The 26,734-nt window shown below is 43.5% G+C and overlaps 1 protein-coding gene across 1 annotated transcript in view; it reads right to left on the bottom strand.

Moving 5' to 3' along the window:
- LRP2 (LDL receptor related protein 2) overlaps positions 1–26,734 on the bottom strand; it is a 342,167-nt gene that overhangs the window by 167,478 nt on the left and 147,955 nt on the right. The window contains exons 26-31 of the mRNA XM_078681616.1: positions 23,482–23,730; positions 14,208–14,419; positions 12,833–13,017; positions 9,125–9,353; positions 8,347–8,524; positions 7,604–7,732 (exon numbers count right to left, since the gene is read on the bottom strand). Coding sequence (XP_078537742.1) covers positions 7,604–7,732; positions 8,347–8,524; positions 9,125–9,353; positions 12,833–13,017; positions 14,208–14,419; positions 23,482–23,730 — 1,182 coding nt within the window. The remainder of the gene's footprint in view (positions 1–7,603; positions 7,733–8,346; positions 8,525–9,124; positions 9,354–12,832; positions 13,018–14,207; positions 14,420–23,481; positions 23,731–26,734) is intronic.

The following is a 26,734-nucleotide window of genomic DNA, read 5'->3' as shown; positions in this document are numbered from 1 at the left end:
AATTTTGCAAATTGGAATGTTTGCTACTGCTGAATAATTTTGTACATCTCACCTAATATTCTCTATTGTTACATCACTGTTGTTTCCAACTGCTCGTAAAGCTCTCCGTTGCCCATATGGCTAGTATGCACTAAACAAACGCCTCTAAGAAATATTTGTATTTCTGTTACACATGCGTTAGTATATGCACCCATTTCTGCATATTGCTAATCGGGGAGAATGCATGTATTTACTAGACGTTTGATAAAAAAGCATTAAAACAAGAAATTGCATCTTTTTTTATCTCTGAGAAATAGAGGTTTGTTATGAATGCAATTCATTGTGTCAAAAGTAAGCAATGACAAGGTAAAATCCAGGAAGTAACACTTTTCAATCAACCTTGATTCAGGAAACCTTAGCTACAGCAATTTCCGAGGCCGAGGAGGAACATATTGCCGTGTTGAAAAGACTACAATAAGCACACGCTCTGATTGGCTAAAAGTAATCTTTCTGCTGAAAGTTAGTGCTAGCATGTAAAAATAAACAATGTCAGAAAGGATTAAGTTCAAAGTAAAGTTCGAGGAGGAGAGGCAAGCGGCCCCTGTTTTCCATTCATTAGCGATAATTAGATCTTCAGTGTCCCTAAAATACTTCTTTTATGATAAGATATGACCTACTCCGAGTCCAGGGGGAAAAAACAACTGAGAGACGCACTTCCTGAAATCTTTGATTTTAAATGGACAGGTTAAATAATAAAAGAATGACCAGGAAAAAAGGAAAAAAAGAAAGTTGTTAGTCTTCAGGTGTGAATTACAATAAAAATGCAAGGTGATAGTTTTCCAATGGTGTTAGGGTTACTTTCTGTATGCATAAAAGACGTGCTGCAGTATTTGTATGCTAAAGGGCGTATATTAGTGGTTTTGTGAAAGTTTACCCCAATCCTGTCTTCAGTCTGAGTCAACATAAATGTAAATGTAGTATTTGTAAAGCGCACGGCTGCCCACGTGACGGGGCGTCCCGGCGCTGCACTCATACCACTGTGGAACCCTTCCTGGCTTTTTCATGTGAAATGTCCACTCCTGGGCACCCCCAAGGTGAAGCCAGGCATCCAAGCACTGCTGGGGCCATTGTGGAGATTTAGCAAGCTATTGCACAGAGTCACAGAGTGGGACCCAGGATTAGACAAGGCACTGAGGCGAGAATTATCAGGTCCGGGGAGATTGAGTCCAAGAGCCGCCGAGGTGGGAATTGAACCCTGGTCCTGGGCCAGACCTTTGCATTAGGGTCTGCCGCTCTAAACATTGAGCCACGCTTCTCCACATGAGGGTCATTCCCTGACTAGCTGCCTTTGTACACTTGCATTGTGCTCTACGCTGTTCTTTCCTGCACTTCATCTATTGAGAGGCCCATTATCGCGTTCACCATTCAAGCTAATGTGAATCTTGAGGTGTTCTAAAATGTTAAATTAGGACGAAACAACAGAGGAACATGTACATCTCCATCTCGGAAGAATGGTGCAGACAATTTATGGACTCTGTGGCATTGTGCTACCGCCACTTATTATGAGCCTTTTTAATATAGCCCAATATCAGATTACACTGGTTTTTCCCTCATACCCTGGACATATGGCAAGACTTTCTGACTTAATTTGTCTATTTTATGCCTGTCCTGATCCACCCATGTACATGCGTGTCCCTCTTCATGTTGATGCGTGTCCTTTCTTGAGCACATTGCTCTGCTTCTTCCCTCCGTAGAACTGTTTTGCCTGTTTTATATAATGCCCTTTTGATTACTTTAAGCCCTTTCTGATTTTATGCCCCTTGCCTTGGAAAGTAACAATTAAATGCTACTCCGGCCCCTGTTCTTCCCTACGAATGAGAGTCCCCTTACATTATCCTTCCCTAGCATGTTCGCTGTTCTCCTTGGCCCCCAAACTCTAAGGACTGGCTAATACTGCTGTTTAAATCAGTTTGGCGGCCCTCTGCTAGCTTTTTCTGACAATGTAAAAACTGGTTGTTAGCCATCAGTCAAGGTTCCTATTTTTGCTAATTAAGGTTGTGTTTTTCTCTCTTTCTCTCCTTGTTGCTTAAGAGTATGCTGACGACAGAAATATTACACCCACTACCACAATGTTTCTTTAGGTGAAAAAATCTTTGTAGAGTTTGCTATCCTAGGTAACGTCTCAGATCTGTTCATACAAGGGCCATAAAGCTTGTCAAATCCTGCTACCATTATTTTATACTTTACCTAATTATGTAACATTTATCATTCTCTTCCATATGCCCCATTTCCTAATTTTGTCTTGCAAAGGCAGAAAATATGGTAAATGCATTAAAACCTGAAACTTGACTCTCAATACAATCCACATGGAAAGATGCTTATTAGTTGTGCATTGGGCATGCCTAAACACAACATCTGGTCAAATGCAATATTAGTCCTTCTGCCCACAAGCTCACAAAACTCCATCTTTTATTTTGCAGAAGCTGGCATGACTTCCAGTGGCTGAGCAACCCTTACAACTTCAGCGGAGTTGGATGTTAGATACTAGAGGGATCTACAGCTAGGCAATTTGGGATTCCAAGGATGCCTAGGAGCACTGAACCAACAAAGAAAGAATATACTGTCCAAACAGAAGAAGCGGTCAATGGATTTCTAGCTCACAAGTATTTTCAAAAATGGTCTGGCTGCAAGTGGTTTTAACTGGGTCAGAAAATGAATAAGTGGTCCCACATATCAACTACCATGGCAGACTCAATCTATGCCTTGGACCAGGTTAGTTCATCAACCTGTTGATTAACTCTTCTTACTATATCAGGAGAAGACTCAATTCTCAGACGTCGGAATATACCTGCTTTTCCTATTCTCTCCAGAGAAATCCCTCCACACAAGTGAGTTTCAGCAGCCTTGTTGCTGTTCAGATCTGCATGTCTGCATTTATTTGAATCCCCTTCCTATGTTGAGTTTCAAAGGTTTAGTTCTTGTTAAATGGAACCTCAGAGTCGTGCACTGGTATTGACTTAGCCAAGGACCACTTCAAGCACACATGGATGTTTGGTTTCTCTGATCGACATTGATAATTTGAGGTCTGTAGGAAGGTGGAGTTTTATGTAGTGATGTGGGTTAGGCCTCACCATGCAATACTCTCACAAACCCCAAAGATGGTCTTTGGATTCACACTAATAAACCCTAAGCTCAGTCCTGGTAGTGTGGCAAGGAGCAGTCAGGCTTCACTAGAGGAACATGTGTTAGGCATTTCAGAGTACCAACACGGACGATAAGTAATTGATGCAACTCTAGAGAATTCCGACACCAATTAAAAAAAATCGAGTGCATTTTTATCTTGATTTAGACACCAAAATGAACAGAATGGCATACATGTAACCAGAGTTGTAGATGCAATTTAAATTCATTGCAAAATAATACAGTGAAACTTTAACAGTGCAGTCAAAGGGAAAAACCACTAGTGACAATTGGTCACTTGCAGGTCAAGTTGCGTGGTACCCGTGCAGGGTAAAGGCGATGCCGTTCCCAGGGCATGCCATGACAGTCAGTTCAATTTTACCTGGCCCATGGAAAGTTGTCCTGGCTGTCCCTGGTGCTGAACGGGAGCTGCAGGAGAGCTGCTTTTACCACTTGCAGCTGCTGCGGGGAAAAAGATGCAAAAACGCAAAAAATGGGGTGGTTGTTGACATACGTCGAAGGCCGGATGGAGTACCTTTCAGGTGCAGCATTGAGTGCAGGGGTCGGTTGCCAGATTGGTGACCAACAAGCCTTGTTAGTCCTTGGAAAAAGGTACTTCGCCATCCAGTGGTCCCTTGGAATACAGTAGCTGCCTGTGACTTTGCAGAAGGCAGGATTACAGTTCTAACAAAGCACTAGACCACCTGGATTTGAGCGATCCCTCAGAGCGCCTGTTGGCCAGCGATTCTTCTGATATCGAGTGTTGTTTTACCTCCAGTTTTCGGGGAGCTAGTGCCACTTGCCCAGGTCTTTGTTCCTGACTCATGGGAGTGATCACACTGTGTGGTAGGAGGTCAGAGTCCTGTCTTAGCAGCAGCAAAAGCGGGCTGCCAGCCAAAGCACAGAGAAGCTAGGGCAAACAGGGGGGCAACCTCTAAGGTAGCCACCTGGGTGCTTACCACATCGCCCTCGAGAATGCTGGGTGAGAAGGCATTTGATTTGATACTAAACACAACATACTTAGCCAGTACCATAATGGCGCTGTTAACCTCGGGTGTGCCCGGGTGCCAGCCCATGTCATCTATGTTATTGATGTCTATCACTTATAGTGTCCTTTGATGGTAAAGGCCACTATAGGGACATATAAGCATGCACTTACATGCCCATACTTTTAATATAATGGAATGGAATGGAATGATTTTTATAGAGCGCGGTAGCTACCCGGTGCCGTCCTAGCGCTGAGGATTAACGTGTGTGGTGAGAGGTGAAACTGAGATTACTTGTTAAATAGCAAGGTTTTGAACTTTTTCCGAAAGGCCAAAAGATTGGGCTTCAAACGGAGGGAAAAGGGAAGTGAGTTCCAAAGTCTTGCTGAATTAGATGAAAAAGTTCGACCCCCGCATCTCGCTCTCCGAATCCTAGGACTTATGACTCGGAAGGCTTGCACAGATAGGGGGAAATCAGAGAGTAATTAATGATTGCTCCCGTTCTCCAGAATGCGCGGTTAACTTGATTCTTTCCCTGATGGGTAACCAAAGTAGGTCTCTAAGTTCAGATTTTACAGATCGGCAACGAGGGATCCGTAGAAGGGTGCGGGCAGCACAGTTCTGGATCACCTGGAGCCTATTGAGGGTCGATTGGGGGGCTCCCAGGTAGAGGGCATTCCCAAAGTCTAGCCGGGACAGAATCAGGCCCTGAATCATGATCTGTCTAGCTTTAAATGGGAGGAGAGGGAGGATCTTGCGGATGAGCCTGAGAATACCAAAGCAGGTAGCTGAAAGTTTAACTGGCTGGTAGTTGAATGTGAGTGTCTTGTCCATCCAGATTCCCAGGCTCTTAATTGTGTCTTTGGCTTCAGGGAAAGATCCCAGCGAGGTTGGCCAAATGGATTCAATGGTTTTTTGAGGGGAGTTACCTAAAACCATTAACTCCGTTTTGTCTCCATTCAGTTTCAGGCAGGACATAGTCATCCAGGAGAGGACTGCTTCCAAGCAGCCCCTTAGATCACTCGGCTGGGTTAGGGGATGGTTCAATGTCATCACTAGCCTGCCTTCTGGGTTCAGTGCCCTTCGTTAGGGATGACAGACATATAGGGAAAGCTGTGCATTAACTTTGCCACACACCGTGAAGGCAAAGTCGAAATGGAACAGTTTACACTGTTCCTGCAGTCTACAATGGCTGGCCTGCTGTCAGTAGTTTACTTGGGTCACTCAGGGTGGCAAAATCAGTGCTGCAAGCCCTGGGGACCCCTTTACTACTCATGGCCTGGGTACCACTGGTACCATATACTAGGGACTTATAAGGGGGTATAGTCCTTGTCAGGGAGAGAGCACTAGGCCGGGTTAGCAGACATCAGTGATCTGTGAGAGTCGAAAATCAGCATCTAGTAGTCCAAATGGGGTAAAAAGTGGGGGAACAGCTGCATAAAAGCCCTGTTTCTTACAAGGTCCTGAAGGCATTCAGATAACCTTTTTGTCACATTTGGTTAAGGACACTGAAGGCCTGATTCACCAAGGGCCTCCACACTCGTGGCGGGGACTCCGGTGTTGTGGGGGATTCTCTGTGCTTGGAGTGAAATCTCCGCCTTGAGGTTCCACCCCGAGTCCGGCAACACCCCATGACTGCGGGGTCTCTGGCACAAGTGTGGAGGCCCCTTTGCAAATCAGGCTCAAACAGTCCAAAACAGTAGTTGTTAACATTTTGATGTTTGTTTACCCCACTGAACCACAGCTTGAAGCCTGGGACCCCTTCAATAGATTTCTATGATTTGAACCTCAACAGGTAAAGGTGCCAGTTAACTTGTGTACAATACCTGCCAGGCAGAACTTTGTATTATTTAAAATCTGAAATGTATAAAGTAATTTATTGGCTACGCGGCAAATTCAAGTGTATTCAGAAATGGCTGCGCTTGCATAATCCACTTGAAATTAGTAATTTTCAAATAAACCTTATGAAGTCAAATCAGGAGTCTGTTACTTCACCAATAACCATTTGCCCTTGCTGATTAACCTGTTCACTCCCCTATGTTCCTATATATATGGACTAAAAAGTGTTTTATTGGCAAGTGGTTGTGCATCTATAGGCCCAAAAGAAGTAAGCTGATAACTTGCCTAAGAAGTCCCCATGCAGTGCATTCTGGGGCAAGATAGAACATAATCCTGGCAGTGAAATTGCACCAGCATTACAACAGCTAAAGGTCAGACATTTAAATAGAAAATGAGGGGTATATTTACAAGAGAAGTTACGGAGCGTGGTGTTAGCTTTCTTGGCTTAACGCAGTGCTCTGCCACTTCGGAAACACAGGGCTGCACAATATTTACAATTTTACAGTGCAGCCCTGCATTTCCCCCTGCACTGGCACTAATTACTGCTCATAGCGTCAACACAGGCACCCTTGCACCATAGTGCAAGGGTGCCTGCATTATGGGAATTATTTTTTATGTGTAGGAAGGGTCCCTTCCTGCCTGTAAACAATCTTAAATAGTGATTAGTAACTTCTATTAGTAACTTCTATGTGTGCTGCTTTTTGCAGCACAAATAGAAGTTGCAACGTGTCATTTTTTAAAGGATTGTTTATGTGCAGGAAGGGACACCTTCCTGCACATTAACAATCATGCATGCCGTTTTGCTGCTTCTATGTTGGCTGAACAATGCAGCACACATAGAAACAACAAAAACAAGGAGAAATAAAGCATTTCTCCTTGTTTAACCAGGTTTTTTTGTCTTAATTTTGGCATTGTCCCATATTTACGCCACTCTTGTAAATATGGGGCAGCGTCAAAATCAATGGATATTGCAGCTGAACGCCCACTGCAACACCCATTGCAATCCCTTTTCACACTAAGTATAGCGTGAAAGAGTGCCACACAGCCTTGTAAATAAGGCGAAGTCCATATCGCCATAGGAACATCAAAAAAAGAGATGCTCCTGTGGCAACAGGGACTGGTAAATATGCCCCTAAGTTTCCTATTTATAGTTTGGTAGGATGATATGTTCTGTCAAAACATGACCGATATTCTGTCTTCTGCATGGCAAGTGTCATAGGGTATGATGCACTTGAAATACAGTGGATGGGATATCTGTCACTTTTTTGACAGTGTCCTGTATGCCAAACTCTTAATTAAGTCCTATATTTTAAGAGTCCAACCATTCCACTTACGTTATAACATATATTAAACTACCTTATATGATGCCTTCCTAGAGGCTTTCCACCTCACTTTCTCCAGCCTCCTTTACTATGGGTAGACTAAATAAGTTGGTTGAACACAGCCATGTTGTGATGTCAAGTGCTGTAGGGAATCAAAATCTAACAACAGGCATATTTCCCTGCCATGATTATCTATAATTCTATGCTTGATAGATCTCAAAAATATAACTTCATTTTTTTACATTTGTCATCTTATAGTTAAAAACAAAACAATAGCAACAGAATTGGGTGATCTACCTTGTCTGCAACTAACAGAATCCATATCAAGAGACCACCCAGAAGGACAAGCGCAGGAGTAGAACCTTGGGCCAGATGAAGATAGTAAACACAAATGACTGCATGGAGCTGATGCACACGAATTGACCCCTAAGAAACAGAAACAAAAGTAAGTTACTGTCAGGGCACACCTAGTAAAAGAATTATATATATATATATATATATATATATATATATATATATATATATATATATATATATATATATATATATATATATACATGTATATATATATATATACATGTATATATGTACATACATATATAATATATGTGTGTGTGTGTGTGTGTATATATCTATATATATATATATATATATATATATATATATATATATATAATCCAGCATATATTGTGGTTACAATGGTATCAAAATGAAACTAAAGCAGATATAGTTTACACATATAATAAAACGCAGATTGTTTGCAAAATATGATTCACAAACTTCACAAGAGAGCACAATTTAGGAATGAACTCCCAGATTGGGCACACAAGCACATACTTGACATATGCTGTGATCTGTTGCACAATGGCATGTATTTACTGCAAAACAGCCTTCTAATGATGAAACATATTTTGCTTTCCCTTACCTCATTTCCATCATTGTGCACTATTAATGGCATGTACACTAAAAACGATTTAGAGCATAAACTATATTTTAGAGCTTTGTCATTTAGGTTGGCATAGAAATATTGTTAAACTTACCAGGTGGTTGCTTTACCGGATGTACAGAGGAAATACCCATTGGCTGTGGGATATTATATATCATGACTGTTTGATTTCTTCCATTCCACTTGTTTGCTCGAATAATGCGATTAGTGTGGCGGTCACTCCAATATACAAAATCCTCATAGACAGTTATAGCATGCGGATGTTGTAAAACCTTTCACAAAAAATATAAATGACATATTGGTTAAGTAGCTTTATATATTTAGCTGGAAATTGTCTCATCTATTCTGTCAGAGATCATTGAGAGCAATTCTAAATTTACACTGTAGATTTTGTTTTAATATTCTTCATGCATAAGGGATCATGGGCAATGGAGGAGAGCTGAAAATGTCAACTATGTACAGTGAAAATATAGTTGGTGGTTTCCATGAACTGAAATCATGGTACATAAAGGGAAATAATATTTTGGTGTCAGAGGATCCAAACAACTTTGCAAATTGCATTGTATACCACCTCCATAGAGAAATGGTACATATTTAGAGAAAAGGCCCGTATTTGTTACATTTTCCCAATCACATCAGTTATTAAATCAAATTAATATAGGAGAAAATCTAACCATGTCTAAAGTTTGAAACTGCTGGATGAATAACTCTCTTTTCTTGAACATAAAGTCATGTAAAGATACACTATTAAAAGTGATATCTGCATTAACATATGTTTAGAAACCTGTGCACGTAAATCTATGTAAAGTATAGAGTATATTTCTTGATCCAAATCTCATTTGACCCTTTTCTGAAACAAACTGTGATCTTACCAAGTCACTGGCCAAAACCTGACGCCGGTTGTTTCCATCGTAATCACACAAATCGATGTAATCCAAATATGCATCCGCAAAGTAGATTAGTCTATTTGGGTAGTCAATCGAAAGACCATTGGGCCAATAAATCTTCTCACTGACAATGACAGTTCGCTGCTTGCCATCCATGCTGGCTTTTTCAATTCGGGGATTTCTGCCCCAGTCTGTCCAGAACATCACATGAGCACTACAAAAATGGAGATGAGTTTTCATCAGCACAATTTACACTTTTACACTAATTATTTCACTACATGATTAAGCTCACATCAATTTAGGTATACATTTTATCTATAAATCAATCAGCAACTATCTTACTATCAGTCTTCTTTATCTCTGAATCTGTTTCTGACTATCTATCAATCTATGTACTAATGTAGGTATCTAACAGAATATTGTGCAAATAGCTGCAGTTGCCCTACTTCATTGGAGGGTGTCAAAAATTGAAGTCAGTTAAACACATCGGATTTCAAGTGCATGATAAAGCATAAGCAGTACAGTATTGTCTTGGTAATATTCCTTCAACGTAAATATTATTATATTTCCTGGTTCCACCGACTTTAAAGATTGTATTTCCTCTACATGAACTTTGGATATCAGATATCAGTTTTTCTGAAAACTTTTACAAATCATGGTTGACATATTATGATGCATCAAGGTATCACAATTCATATTTCATACACCTGGTAACAGCTGAACATAGAAACAAGAGATTGCATCTGATTAAAATTGGTATTTTGGCCTCTCTTATTGAATAGATAATGTTGGCATTAGGAGTTTGTTTGCTAAATGATTTATCTTTCTATTTGTGTGATTTGTGTTTTGCATAGAACATGGACCCTTAATGTCATAACCATAGAGTACATTTCGGCATTATGAATTTGTTTGTTGAATTAATTATTTATCTAGTCATGTGATTTGTTATTTAACCTTTAATGTCATAACCGTAGAGTAAAGTCAAATTAATTGTAGGATACATTCTATTTTTTTGTATCACTGAATTGTTAATTTTGTAAATTTGGATGAACTAAATGCAGTTCAAACTTGTGGTTTATTTAGGGTTAGCAATGCAGGCAAAAAAGCCAATTAAGCAACAGCCAAAGAGACTCGAAGAAGATTCTTACATATATAAATATTCAGCAATTCTTCAAAGTGTCAATTAGAAATAGAACACATCTGTGATAATAAGAGACTATATAATAGCACTATTTCAGGAAATATGTAATCACATTAATGTTTGGTCATTACATGTCTCATTATCATCACTTAAGGCTTTTACACATAAAAATAAACTGACAAATGGTACATTTTTTACGGATAGGTCAATTAAGTTTAAAGAGTATGTTTCTTCAAATAGGATTGAAAGCCATTGTTCACCAAGGCAAGGTTGGTTGACTAGTTTGGTTGATGTACACTGCAGCAGTAAGCATTTAGTACATTTTGTATTTTAACTACAACAATACAAAATCAATGGAGTTAACAATGAAAGGTTAACGTTACATTTATGGCTCTGTTGCCCAAAGTGGTATACTATGTCCGTCCTCTGTCACTTAGTATTCCTAACTAAATGCTCCCTTGTAAAAAAAAAAAAGGAAAACGTATTTAACAACCAAAAATAGAAAAAGGAATTATTATATTTAACTATTTATGGTAAGATGCTGAGCAGGCTTAACTCGGTTGTGGTGCTTTTCCTAAATAAGCTGCATGTGCAGTTACTCGTGTGTTCTCATGTCCATGTACACTTTGTTGATAATTTGCTGAGTTTTTAAAATGTGATTAGTCTACCTCTGACTGAGGCTCTCACTGATGTATTAGTGTACATTGTGAGTGATGTATTAAGTCGAGTCACAGCACTACACTTAACTGTTCGCATGTGATGTCCAGGATACTGAATTCAGAAACATAACTAGGCTCCAAGGATCCTCTTTCACTAATTGCAATATAAGGATGTTTCCTTTGTTATATTTTTCCTAATAACATTTTCAACAAAGCATAAAAATTCAATTAATCTATGCTTGCCCTTTGTGACCTTTCACAAAATGAATCATACATTTCTAAAAGACAAAAATATCATCTTTATAAGCGGTGGACTCAACTCACGGAGTTTCACTCCATGGAATTTAGTGGAGTTACATGAAAACTGTGCAAGATTCAGTGGAGTTCCACAAACGGGCACAAATCAGCATGCTGCACTGCTCTTGTTGATTTTTATCCCCAATAGTTTGTGCAGTGTGAATGCATTGCGTGGCTCGCCAGAGGGCACTACTTTTTTGCTGCTGCTCGAGTAGATTTTCTACTTGAGTGGCAGCTTTCGCATCTTGAATGGTTGTGACTACCCGTGTTGATAAAATCTTTCCGGATGCCCTCCAAGCACCAGAAAATTAAGCTAAGGGATGCTAATTATTGCTGGCGCTCACCAACTTACCATTGGCGAGTCACATGCGAGAAAAAGAGTCAGCCACGCAGAGTTTGGCAGAGTTTGGCAAGAACTCCACGTTACAAGCATAAAGCAGAGAGCCCAAAACTCTGCAAACTCCGCAGGCAATGCGGAATTTATTGCCCACCTTTAACTCCTTGCATGCTCGTGACGGAACCATTCCGTCACGAGCCACGGTAGTGCTGTGCTGGTGATGGAATGGTTCCGTCACGGCCCGGCAGCCGCACCTGCGTGGCACTGATTACGCGCCTGCGCTGAGCGTTCTATTAGGCGGGCGGGGCCGTGACGGAACCATTCCGTCTCAAGCACAGCGCCACCGTGTCTTGTGACGGAGTGGTTCCGTCACGAGCATGGCGGCGCCGCGCGGCCCCCCTCCCCCCTAGCGCCGCGGCAGAATTACCGCCGCTGCCAAGGAGTTAATCTTTATGTTTGTGAGAGTGTTGAACTGATTCATGATGCTCAGAAGTCTCTGAAGTTATTAGTACTTCTTGGTCAATGTAAAGGTAATTCTTGATTTCATAATACCTTTGGCATTAATCATGGATGATAGACACCTTTACAATCATTCATTGTTAATAGCCTCTATAAAGTGTTTCATGGATTTTCCTTGGAAATATTTTAAGGTTGTACACTGTTGAAGTAATTTTTGGCCCCAGATTGCTCTGAAGTGATTAGCAGGGACTGGATCTTGTTTGTTAAAGAAATTACTAACCCTTCCTGTTTTATAACTGATTTCCACACATTGGAAATCTGTAAGATTTCTTAGCTCCCCATGTCTTTAAAAACGATTGCAGTTGCTGGACACATTGGAGAATACATGTGTTTTACATCAGTAGCGGCCCGTGGAGGGAGGTCCTTGGGGCGGTGAGGCGGGGCGAGGGAGGGGCAAGGTGGGGGGTAGTAAACACCGGAATATGGATGAATGTAGTTTCTGATTAGGGGCATTTAATATATGTAAATGAATGCATTCTTTCAGTCTCTCAGAAATTCTTGATTTCATCTTACCTTGCTGCTCTTCACTTACCTCATGATTTTTTAAGTAACTCCCCTCCACACTCTTTGCCATTAGAACATGCTTAAGTCATGAACATTAAATAAGTAAGACAGCTATACATGTAACTAAATAAGCTGGAAATGCATTCAGTCTTTAATCTATCGTTGATATTCATTTCCCACTGACTGCAAAATTCCAAGAAATAGTAATTCAACGTCAGAAGAAAAATAAATCCTACTTGTCTCGGGGATCCAGCGCTAGTCCGCGTGGGTTTGTTACATTTTCGCTTATGAGTACCGTCCTATGGGTTCCATCTAGTTTAGAGACTTCAATTGTTTCGAGAACGTAGTCAGTCCAGTAAAGATTCCGTCCCACCCAATCCACTGCTAGGCTTTCAGTGACAGTGACACCGCTATCAAAGACCTGTTTAAAAAAAAACATAGAAATGTGTCAAGGAATGGACCACCAGTCTACAGATTGTCATTTCATCAACTCTGAATAGAATGCATCTAGAAGGGCCCATGGCCGGTGTCATATAAACCCTCAGGAGTACGTGGACCACACAGATCAGGGCTGGCTTTAGCGCTGGTGGCGCCCGGTGCAACTTTATTTTTTGCATCATATACCTCTTCCTTGGATTCCCTCACTACCACCTAGCAAAAGTGTCCCTTTTCTCTCCATAGCCCCTCTCTCACATACAGTTCATTTGTTTTAAAGCACTGGTGAAGGCTAGTTTTAATAATACACCCAGCTATCCACAATAAATACAGATCTGCTCTATGTGGCATGCATTTTAACCCTCTGTGCTATTTTATGGCGAGTTAAAAATGTCACTAGATCAAACTTTAATCTCTCTCTCTAGCAGGAACATTGATTACAAGAGTTAACGGCATTTTTATTGGTGCCTGAAAGCTGAACGCACAAGGAACTCTGAAGCAGGTGCTTTTAGATTGTATGTTACTGCTAAACACAGCGCCCCCCTGAGGTCAGTGCCCTCTCCCCAGGTCAGTGCCCAGTGCGGCTGCAAGAGAGCCGGCCCTGACATTGATCCACAATCACTGGGCACATGTGAGTACCACCGGCTGCCCAAGAGAATGCTGGGAGAGTGCCAGAGGTTCTCAGGGCCCCAGGAATACCCAAATATAGGCACTATCACTGCTATAATAGAACAGTTGCAATATTGCGTTAAATACTAGTCCATTGCAGCATATATTATTTTTGTCTATTTCTGAAAGCAAAGCATCATTGTTGCAGTTAGATAGTACAACTATATTACAAATACCTAAACATCCTTTTAAATGACATTTTTTGATAACATATGAAATCCTCTTTGGAAATTGCATTATTGTTCAATGACAACAGTGGTGGGAAGTCTAATCTGAACATGTAATGCAGGTGAACCTGGCATTGGCCATGCTCTTAAGAAGAGTGTCACATATCCTTTCTTAGTTCAGCTAAAAGGTGGCGACTTCTCTCAAGGCCAGAGCGGCAGCAACCCGTCTTATCAGTAAATACTGCGATTGCCATTTCTGCATTCTGTTACGGGAGGACAAATAAATAGATTTTTTTTTTAAAAAAGAGCAAGGGGCTGAAAACAATTCGGAAAGGCTTACCACTTTTCTGTCTGTTCCATTTTGGAGAGAGCTCCAAATTTTATCTTGGGTGGTATCAGACCAGTAAATCCGATTTGTCACTGAATCGAAATCGATAGCCACTATGTTTCTTCCGTCTCGGACCACACCAGAGATACTGCGCCCTTGAGAAGTGATGTTCGCAGCAACGATTTGACTGCGACTTGCAACCATCAGCAGAAAATCCTGAGAGTCTAGAAAGGAATGAGAAAACGGGTGTCTTCAAAACTGAACACGAGTATAACCAGAACATTGCTTTTAGAAAATGAAATATACAGAAGAATTGCTTAAGAATTTAACAGCTCAGATAGTTCAAAATAAATCATGCTCCAAGTCGATGCGATTGCACCCTTGTTTTGTTTGACTTATTGCTTCTAGTTGACCTACTGATGAGTCATTAGTCTGATGTGGTTGAGGTGCAATACAAAACACTGGTCCAGTGGTGGGTTTAAAAAGTCAGTGCTCTAATATACACATAAAAAAAAACTTCTCTTTTCCCATTGTTCATTTACTTGCCATCATTTTACTATTATTTGAGTGCATGGCCAGGGCTCATATATAAACTCCCTCCCTCTCCAACCTGGTGGCGGTGCTCCCCGCCATGTTCACAACTCGTTGTGCAAGTCTGTCACCTTTTCTTTGAGGATGTTTCACAAATGTAACTATATACAACTACATTTACCCCTTGCATGCTGATGACGGCCCCCAGCAGTCATGCACTACGGCGCTCGTGTGCTGATGACGTCTGGGGGCCATCATGAACCCGCCCACTTGCGATTTTTGCCGCACAGGCGCAGAATCGCTGCGGCATGCAAGGGGTTAAAAAACCGCTGAGGAGATGTCTGTTATTGTTTTGATACCATCTTTTCCAAAGTTTCAATTAAAATTCCAAAGTGATTTTATTTTTCTGAAAAAATGAGGTGGAACCGGAGGAAAGACTATTACTCAGAGAACTAATGGTGGAGCACAGGAAACTAAAAGTAGTGTTGTTTTTCAATAGAAGGCAGAAGTGTCGTGTGGGCTTGAAATGTACATGAGTCGACAACAAGGTCTAAAGCCCACCCTGGTAGTGAGGTGTTGCTGCAAGATTTGAATGACTGGCCCTCTTGTGTAGCATTTCATTCCAACCAGGGGCAGCTTCAGAGCTCAGTGTTTCACCTTCATAGTGCCTACATCTACATTGTCAACTTGTTGCTCTGGTGCAAACGGCGCTTCATCCTTATGACACTTCGTTGAACCAGTGGTCATTCAGCTTTGGGTCATAAGATCACAAAGAAAAAAAGATGGGGAAATCTCTTCATAGGCCGGTCTGATTAAAAGGTCCGACATGGAAGAAACCATTATGTTCCACACAGATACACGTGAGTTAGATAGGCTCTATTACATTGACGGGTTTTGATTGTTGGTACGGTATTGTATTGTATTGCTATTGCATTTATATAGCGCTTACGCTATATAAAGCGCTTTTTCGGCGAGTAGCACGCTACTCCGGAAGGGTATGAGATTATTATGTTTATGTTGCTATGGAACATGCATGGGGAAACATTTTTGATTCTATGGTCTTGACCTCCATGTTTTTGTAGAAGGACCAACATTAGACTTCACAATACTTAAAGTAGGAGGTAATTAGAGGTGTTTGCTATGCCAACGTTATTGCCACAGGTGACAAGTGACACTTGGTTTTGTAATGAAAGCAGTTGACATAGGCGATTTCTGTCAAGTTTTGGCCGGGTGCTGGCATTTTGCTAGACAGCTTCAATGAGCCAGCTGAATTCTGCCGTATTCCATCAGTAAATATATCACGGCCTCTAACCAAATGCACATTATTGTGTTTGATAAACAGTTGGTGATTGGAATCCAGCTTTGGTACTCTGGAAACATTCCAAAAATGAAGATTCACAGTTCATTGTAAAGGTTTTCAGGAAGAGGCTAAAATATACAATTGGCAAGATGGAATACACCAGGAATGCAGGACTAGTAACAGAGACAACGCTGGGAAGACAATAGAAGGATTTTGGATAGCCAGTATCCTACCATGTACACTTTTTTCTGCTGATAATGGTACTAACTGGGATAGCACACGGGGGGGGGCAGCACAAAGAGTGTTTTGTGTAATCAATTCACCATTTCCTGCGACTCTGGAGCAGAACATTTTATAACTATGCATATCTTAGGTAAGAAAAATGAGAAAAACCCCATCCACTACCCACAGGCCCCAATTAAAAAACTTGTTCCAACTCAACAAGTGCCTAGAAAAAATATACACGCAGTAGCGTAGCTAGCCCTTTAGTCGCCCATGGCAATCCCTCTATTTGCTGCTCGCTGCCGCATTGTATAGCGGGGCGAATGCTGCCCCCAAAAGTCGTGCTGCCCAGGGTGGAGTGCCCACGCCCTCCCTTGCTATACGAACCAAATCCTCTCCTAGAAGCAGTTATCTACCACCTTTTAACATTCTGTCCATAAACATTGAAACTCCTTTCTGGATTTGCTTTTGCTTAAAAGAAGGACATTTAACCACTAACTTGTAAAGAACTACCACTTTTAGCTACATTAATTTTATTGTGAATTATAAGAAGATACAAATTTAAGGTAAAAATGTGTCAATTTCTTTAATATTTGCTATTCCCATCTCCAAAGTTAAACTGTACAAAGTTAGTGCTAAGTACATCCTTGGAAAATAGTGAGATGTTGAACTTCACCAATTATATCTTGTACTCAGAACATTACCAAAAGAATCCAAGAAAGGACAACACATATTGAATCGACTGGTCAGGCTCCAAAAGGGTTTGCAGCATATCATAAGCTTATTACACGATCTTCAATTTCGTGTTCCTTATTTTCACCTGCAGAGTCCTGTCCTGACAGATTAAATACATTGTGGATAGTCCTACAATAGAGGGTGACCTTTCATTCACTGCTCCCAGAACCTGCCACATCAAAGTAATCCAGACTTCCCATTTGTACATTGGCGAGAAATGGAATCCATGGATAAATTCCGAGATTATTCCACCACAGAACTGCCATCTAAAATAATGGATCCTCAAAACGAAACTGTGCATTAGGGTACAATCTCTAACTGTTAGATGTATTAATCTTCAAAAGTCCACCAACAGCAAATCTGTCTTCAGTCTTTCCAGAGAGTGCCACTTTGTCTCTGACAATTTCAAGTGTTTTATCTATAGGCCATCTCGCCCTAATGTTCCCCTTATTGATGATATGATTTTGACAAACAGCTTTTCAGCAAACAAGATCCATACACCTCTATGTTTTCTAACTGTGGGTGAATGCACCTCAAGCCCTCTCAAATTCTTTTTAACATATTGACTTCCTCATGGTACAAGTAGATCTTCCATAGAAGCACAATACCAACATGCTTAAGGTTTTAAAAAATAACAATTATTCAATGTGTGCTTTCAGAGCTCTTCCAGCCCTACACGTTTCTTGCGTGGGCAGCGACATCGCCAATGCTTTGTAACAGTTGAACCCTGTGCTGCACCAGAAGCGACTCATATCCTTAGTCCCCTGGCCCATATGTACCCAATGTATGGCAAGGTATCAGTACACAGTAGTCAGAATATTGTCTTACCCTCTGACCCTCTGGGCCGGTCAACCCACGCACCGCGCACACTCCCCGTGAGTGAGCCCAGGCTGCCAAGTTCCCGCCAAGTGCCGCCTCTGCCCGCAGCTGTGCTCCCGGTCTTCGAGCCGGTACTGCATCTGCCCTGCTGCGCTGCGTGTCATCCCCCTGTGTAAATTGTAATTACTGCTAACTTTGCTGCTTTTTTTCCTCCGTGTAAATTCTGCTCCTGCTTCTGCTATTCTCTCCTCCTCTGGTTGTCCCTTGTTATTGTGACCAGCCCCTGCCGCGTCATCCCCCTGTGTAAATTGTAATTTCTGCTAACTTTGCCGCTTTTTTTCCTCCGTGTAACTTCGGCCTTTGCTTCTGTTAATCTCGCTTCCGCTATTTTCCCCTTGTTGTTGTGCCCAGCCCCTGCCGCGTTTCCCGCCATCTCCCCGCTCCCCGCCGCTGCCCCCTGCGGCCCCGCCCCCTTCTCTCGGTCGCCCTTCCCATTCGCCGCCCCGCTCCCGCCTCCCAGCTGCTCCTCCCTCGCTCCGCCCCCCCCACTCTCCACATATGGCAGAGTGGGAAACGCGCAGCGTGCTCGCGCAGCGGGCACGCCAAAGATAAGCCCGTCTGCGCCCGTCCGCGCCTGGTCCGCGCCCAGCGCCCGTACCCCTGGCCCCCGCAGACACCAGCCCACCCGTCGGACCTACAACGCCACCGAACTCAACGCACTCAACGCCGGCCGGACCCCGGGATGCTACCAAGCCACCCCGAGACGCACCCACGGACCCTTCAGCTGCCACTCCTGCAAATTCACCTGCATCCAGACCTGCACTGCACCAGCACCCACCAAGCCGAGCACCAGCAACAGCCACCTGAAGTGCATCCTACTCAACACCCGCTCCGTCCACAGACACGCCGTGGAACTCTGGAACCTCCTCGACACCACATCTCCAGACGTCGCCTTCCTCACGGAAACCTGGATGAACGCCTCCTCAGCACCCAACATCGCCATCGCCATCCCGGACGGATACAAGATCACCCGGAGGGACCGCGGCAATCAGACCGGAGGAGGCATCGCCATCATCCACAGGAACACCATCCGCATCACGACCAACACCGACGACACCCTCACAACCGCCGAACACCTGCACTTCCAGATCCACACCGACCCCAAGACCACTCTCAGAGGCACCCTCATCTACAGACCCCCGGGACCACGCACACAATTCAGCGAAGACATCGCCGACTTCATCAGCCCGCACGCCCTCCCCTCCGCTGACTACATCCTCCTCGGGGACCTCAACTTCCACCTGGAGAACAACAACGACCGCAACACCACCACCCTGCTGGATAACCTCGCCAACCTCGGACTCAAGCAGCTGGTGACCACCCCCACCCACCACGCCGGACACACACTCGACCCCGTCTTCGCCTCCAGCAAGGACATCACCTTCAGCCACGCCACCGGACTCCACTGGACGGACCACAGCTGCGTCCACTTCAACTACAGAAAGAACACGATCCACCACCACCAGCAACAGGTCGCACACAGAAGCTGGAACAAGATCACAGCCGACCAGCTCGCCGCATCCCTGAGCCAAGACCCCCCAGCCAGCTCAGCGAACCCTAGCCAGGCCGCCAACAACCTCACGAAGTGGATCAGCAACTGCGCTGACGACCTCGCCCCTCTGAGGACCCCGCCTAGCAGGACCGGCAGCAAGAAAGCACCTTGGTTCACCGACGAACTCAAGAGCTCCAAGAAGAACTGCCGAGCCCTCGAGAGAGCCTGGCGCAGAGACCCAACTCCAGACAACATGACCACCCTCAAGCTCGCCACTAGAAAACACCACCAACTGATCCACACCACCAAGAAAACCGCATTAAAGGAACGACTGGACAACAACGCACACAACAGCAAGGAACTCTTCAACATCGTCAAAGAGCTCTCCAACCCCAACGCCGGAAACAACGACATCACCCCATCACAAGACCTCTGCAACTCCCTTGCCTCCTACTTCCACAACAAGATCGCAGACATACACAACAGCTTCATCACACAGCCAACGGACCCCACGACCGCACCTGCACCCCCCACCACCACCCTCAGCGCCTGGACCCCGATCAACACCGAAGAAACCCGACGCACGATGAACTCCATCCACTCCGGATCCCCAACCGACCCCTGCCCTCACCACGTCTTCAACAAGGCCGACGCTGTCATCGCACCCCACCTGCGGGACATCATCAACACCTCCTTCAACACCGCTACCTTCCCGGAGAGCTGGAAGCATGCCGAACTCAGCGCTCTACTGAAGAAACCATCAGCGGACCCCACCAAACTCAAAAACTACCGCCCCATCTCGCTCCTCCCGTTTCCGGCCAAAGTCATCGAGAAGATCGTCAACAAGCAACTGGCCGCCTTCCTCGAGTCGAACGGATCCCTCGACCTCTCGCAGTCTGGCTTCCGGGCCAACCACAGCACCGAGACCGCCCTCATCGCAGCCACCGATGACATCCGAGCCCTGCTCGACAACGGGGAAACTGCGGCCCTCATCCTCCTGGACCTCTCCGCGGCATTCGACACTGTCTGCCACCGCACCCTAGTGCAGCGCCTCAGCAACGTCGGAATCCAAGAGAAGGCACTAGATTGGATCATCTCCTTCCTCGCCGGAAGGACACAGAGAGTCCGCCTCCCTCCGTTCAGATCCGAGGCCACCGAAGTCATCTGCGGCGTACCACAAGGATCATCACTCAGCCCCACCCTCTTCAACGTCTACATGAGCCCCCTCGCAGCCATCGCACGCAAGCACAACCTCAACATCATCTCTTACGCCGACGACACCCAGCTGATCCTCTCCCTCACCAACGACCCCTCCACCGCCAGAGCCAATCTACACGAAGGGATGACAAACATAGCCGAGTGGATGATGAAAAGCCGCCTGAAACTGAACTCAGACAAGACGGAAGTCCTCATCCTGGGCTCCGCACCCTCCGCCTGGAATGACTCCTGGTGGCCCCCCGCCCTGGGCAGTGCACCCAAACCAACAGACCACGCACGTAACCTGGGCTTCATCCTGGACTCCTCCCTCTCCATGACCAGACAAGTCAACGCCGTCTCCTCGTCGTGCTTCAACACCCTGCGCATGCTACGGAAGATCTTCCGGTGGATCCCCACCGAGACCAGGAAGATGGTCACTCAGGCCCTCGTCACCAGCCAACTGGACTACGGCAACTCCCTCTACGCCGGAACCACTGCCAAACTCCAGAAGAGACTCCAGCGGATCCAGAACGCCTCAGCAAGACTCATCCTCGACATCCCCCGACACAGCCACATCTCCGGACACCTGAGAGACCTGCACTGGCTCCCGGTCAACAAGAGAATCACCTTCCGGCTCCTCACCCACGCACACAAAGCCCTACACAACCAAGGCCCAAAATACCTCAACAACCGCCTCAACTTCTACACTCCCACACGCCAGCTTCGATCGACCAGCCAAGCCCTCGCCGCCGTCCCCCGTATCCGAAGAGCCACCACAGGAGGAAGGTCCTTCTCCTACCTGGCCGCCAAGACTTGGAACTCCCTCCCGACCCACCTCCGCCTGACCCAAGACCACCTCGCCTTCAGAAAGCAGCTCAAGACCTGGCTGTTCGAGCAGTAGCGGACCGCCCCTCCCCAAGCGCCTTGAGACCCTCCGGGTGAGTAGTGCGCTATACAAATGCCTTGATTGATTGATTGATTGATCTTACATAAATGTCATGTCCTAAATATTGTCTAAAAAACATCACCCAGTTGGCGTTAATAGAAAATCTACACCCGATGGGATGTTTTTGGATATAATATATAGGACACAATATTTGTGTCAGACGATATTTCTGATTATGGAATTCTGACCTACAACCCGAGCATGCATGTTTCTGTTGCAACAGGAGTTAGTATACTACCTGACTTGCAAAAATCTGTGTAAAGCACTTTAACACCAACTCAATTTTCAGACAAAGGGGCATATGTACATGGGGATTGCACCACTGGGACGTCATTTTTACCAACGGTCTGGTGGCACACTGCCCTGTTCCATATTTACATAGTGGCGTTTAGCCACTTTTTGTGCTTAACTACGCTTTGTAAATATGGTACCCTTTTACGCAGCTATCTGCATGAAAGGGGCTTGCATTGTGTGTTGCTTTGGGCATTCCACCGCAACACGCATTGCTTTTTGACACTCCCCAGATTTACAAGGATCTGTAAATCTGAGGCACCACCGATCTATTTCCTGCTTTTAAAAACTTTTATTTATCCTCTTTTTTTGCTTTTTCCATGTGTGGTGCATTCCTCAGCACACATAGAAAGAGCAACACACCATCAATGATTGTTTTTGTGCATGACGGTGTCTCATCATGCACAAAAACAATAATTAAATAATGGGGAAACCTTCCTGCACATAAACAATCAACTCTGCAACACAGGCACCCTTGCACTATGGCCTAAGCTTGTCTGTGTTGGCGCTAGGCAGCTATTTTGAGAGCGAGTGCTAGGGAAAACAGAGGGGAGTGCCGCATTCTTGTAAATACAGTGCATCCCTGCATTTTGGAAATGGCGCAGTGCTGCAAAATTTGAGCAGCACCGCGCTGCGCCATTTCCTTGTACTTATGCTGTAAAATATATTGCATGTTTTGGAAGCCCCAACATATCGCAACTACAACATTAGCCCAAAAACACTATGCACTCATGCAATCAAATCCTTCTCATGGTGTATTTTTTAAAACATAATTCATATACACAAACGCAGTTCCAAAGAGCAGTGAAGTGCTTTATAGAGAGAATTTGTATTATAGCAGGAACATGTCAAACATGAGGTCCTGTATGTAGAATAATATTGTGTGTCTGGGATCCAGACGTCAAGTTGAAACTAGACCATAGACTTGAGGTTATGATCAATAAGCTGATAAGAACGGGTAAAAGGCACTGTACTGTACAGTTTTCTTTCATATAACATATTTACATCACACTACTAATTTACAGTATGAGGGAAAGGGAGATAAAGTGATTGGCCCAGAATCATACCATTTGTGGCCAAGGGTTGAAGCGGGGATTAGAACTCCGGAATCCGTAGTAGGAACCTACAGCCTCCAGTTAGGAGGATGAGGGGATGCATTGGAGTGGTAAAAAATGCTAGCTAGTAGGTTACTGGACATTTGTACAGCTTTGCTGAATTAATCATTGCCAGTGTGTGTTATGACTCCTCATTGTAATTTCCAGCAATGATAACCTGTGTCTAAAGACTGCGGGGGCATAGGCAGAATTTATGAGCGTGAACTATGTAAGCACTGGCAATTACCACTCTTTACGGGACAGCTTCACTGCTAAATACACAAGCATAGCCTTGCGATTATGACCTATTACTACTGCAGGGCATCACCGGAGTATGTACCAGAAAGATTGTAATGAGGGCTGAAGCTATTTGACCAAATCTTGACATCTTAGTCCAAGGAACTGACAGAGGAACACACAACTTATGATCATCCATATTGGTATTAACAACCTAATTTTCAGAGAACAATACTTCACCATTATGCATTCTCCATGCACCCACTCCTCCTAGCAAGAAGTGCCACGAAGGCCCAGATGTGCTGGCCATGTCAACTGATCCACATCAGATAAAGACAACATTGTCTTTGAGGGTTTCTCACCTGCAGCTTTACAAGTTCTCCCGTTGGGTTCCAGTATGTAGCCGTCTTCACAGTAGCACCTGAAGGAACCTCGTTCATTGAAGCAGCGTTGGCTGCAGGTACCAGGAGGCTGGCATTCGTCAATGTCTTCACAGGTCTTGGAATCATTGGTGAGCTGGTACCCAACGGGGCAGGAACACTGTGCCCCAAAAGGACCCTGGATGCAGGTATGAGTGCAGCCAGCATTGTTGTCAGAGCAGCTTTCTTCATCTGGGGTGGAATGAGAAATCACAATTACTTCTGAGTACTGAATACTCCCATTGATGTTTTCTCTTAATTATTATAAATGTACTACTTCATTGTGTGTTTTCAGACTCAAGAGTTTTCATTTGTGCAAAAAGTTGCGAGTGGAGCAGCTTAGTAATAATTACAGCTCAGAAGTTGAACCTGTTTCTAGGTGCTAGCCTTTCGAGTGTCTCTCTTTAAAGAAAAAACATTGGAAAATGTATGCAAGGTATTTCTCAATTTTCAGAGTTCGTTTTGATCATACCTGGCCAAAAACAATGTATTTATTTAGAACAACAAGTGGTCGTGTTAATACATATTTATTGTTATTAACGTCTCTAGCTCTGAGGTCATCTAAGCACTTCTAAAAATGTAAGGGGAAGAGGCACCATGGAATGTAATAAATAGCGAGTGCGATTTGAATATCGGGTTTTATGTACAAAGCCCTAAATACGTTTATGTGGTTTTAATGATCCATGTATGTTTGCGCCAGATAAGTACACATTGAAGGGAATCCCACAAAAATGAGCTTGTGGCAGGTGCTTCAGAGTTAGAAGCCATGCATTGGTCCCACATGTAAAGCAGCACTAAGAAGAATAGGGCACATACAAGAACTTATGCACTTATGCACAACAAAGAAGTGGTCAGGCATTCGTGTTGCGCAAAAAGGAACCCATTGTTCACAAGCGCCACGTGAGAGAGGCTCCTGGACCAGTGAGCACTTCACATAGCAGCATTCAGGGAATGCTGCTGGACTAAAAGTCACCCACCATGTTTTCGTGGGACATTGCCGTAAAAAGAGGAGCTAGTTAACAAAAGCTTTTCAGGAAGAAGTGTCTACATGGCTGGATTTTAGAGCAAACCCTGTGGACAGGTTGTACACAGTCACATATAGAAGAGAATTCTAGAGCGAGACACCCATGGAAGGTTGCTCCACAATGGGGTAACAATATAAGGGTGCTTCACAGCGTGAAGTCAATGGATGAACGATTTGCAGAGAGAACATAGAGGGAATGCCCTTCAGAAAGGGTCGATGGAAGAGTGCTGTACAAGCAGGACCTGCTGGGGACCACTCTGCAGAGAGTACTCTATAGAAAGGTTATTCATAGAGGGGAGCCCAGGGGTGAAAAACAGAAAGAGGCCTATTAGCTCTGGAGCATAAAAAGGGGTCTATGGTCACATGTACCACAGTGAGATGGCCTGAAATTAAGACCTACCCACAGATTAATACAAAACAGCCCACTCTTGGACTATTCTCTCTTGATATCACTTTAAAAAGCAATTTAGTATGATGCGCTATTGAAGCATGCTAAAAACTAAATGAAGAATGAATTGACGTTAGATTGAAGGCTATGAGAGGTATATTTAAAGCTGTAGTATTCCCTACAATTGGCAGAATCATTCGATGTTTCTGCACTCCAACAACCTTGTAGTTTGTAGGGAGTAAGGGAAACCACAAGCTTCCTACAACATGAGCCTCAGCTAGCTCCACCAGGGTAAACACCTTCACCACGTGACACATAAGACGCAGAGCTGCCAGGTCACAGCGGCCTCTAGCCAGATCATATTGGCATCTACACCATCATATTTAGGGGTACCATGACTAGACTACTCTGTAAGTGTGCGAAATAAACAATAATCCGTGTATACATGCAACTGTGTAGACAACCAAGGCGATCGCATTTATTATTTTTTATGTGATATACTGTAAGCTTTTAATGAATAGATTTATCACTCATAAGTTTAAGAAAGTGACACTCCTTATTATCAAGTAAGCCCTGTAAATCCTGTTTTTTTGTGAGTGAACAAGTAAGATGTGTGTGTGCATGCTTTTCCTATGTCAGGGTTCTTGTGTATTGCTATAGGCCATAGTGAGAAATGAACGATGGATATGTCTGAGTCTGGGGACTGGAAATGACCTCATATATGTGTTATGAGAGAATTCAGCAAGCTCTAGGGTATGATCCCCAGAGATGTCAATATGAAACTGGCTTTTCCAGGTAATGATAGGGAACTGAGCAATCAGATTCTACAAGAAAATTGCACAGTGGGTTAGTGAATATGTTAAAAAAAGGATAGCGGATAGGGTACAGCCTATTTATATTGTAAATCTTGGATATAGTAACTACAAAACAAGAAGTCGAAAAAGTAAACATGCATAGAAGCAGCACAATCCCGAAGACTACGTAGCCATCTAATAAATGAAAAAGGAGTGAATCCAAGCTAAACTAGTTAGCAAGCAGTAGTCTATGTGAGACAGTCTATTTTTACATGCACACACATACTTTTCACCAGTGTACAATACCTGGTTTGAGTTCATCTGAAAATAGGCATTGATTAAAAAGAGGAAAGAAAGAGAAGAGTTATAATTAAGTGAAATCAATCAGTAGCGTAATCAAAACAATCAGAAAATCCCCACCACCTTGATTTGTTTCTTGGATTGTGTGATTATTGTCAGAAAAGGACTAGAGTTAAGAAAACACAAACAGAGAAACATTTGGTGATATTTCCACATCATGATCATAACTGAAAGTATACAAAATAATATTAAAATAAATAAATACTGAAAATAGATGTTTTGCATATAATTTACTGAGGCATGCATAAACACCTAAAAGCAACAAAACTTCATAAAGGACTTCTCAACATTTCAACCACTTCTAATAAGAATCATTAAAAGGTTGCCATAACCCTAGTATCGATGTGACCTCAGGTAGACACATTTACAAATGTATAAAATACTGCTGGCTGTGCAAAGACTATTGTCGAATGAGGACGAATTAGCATTTCAAACTGAGTGGGATTTGAAGAAATGATGCAATGAACTTACTAACACCCACAAGAGAAGCATCTATGATTCGGACAAGTCTCCATAGAGCAGATGCATTAATCTAACATCTCATTTCACTCTATAAATTTCCCAGTAAAGATGCATTTATGTATGACGAGATATGCAGTATGTTTTGTAGAAAGTAATGGCATTCATTTT

The sequence above is a fragment of the Lissotriton helveticus genome, chromosome 3_1, assembly GCF_964261635.1.
Source record: "Lissotriton helveticus chromosome 3_1, aLisHel1.1, whole genome shotgun sequence".
Lineage (NCBI taxonomy): Eukaryota > Metazoa > Chordata > Amphibia > Caudata > Salamandridae > Lissotriton > Lissotriton helveticus.
Note: the sequence above shows the minus strand (reverse complement) of the source record. Positions and strands in the feature narration are given on the sequence as shown.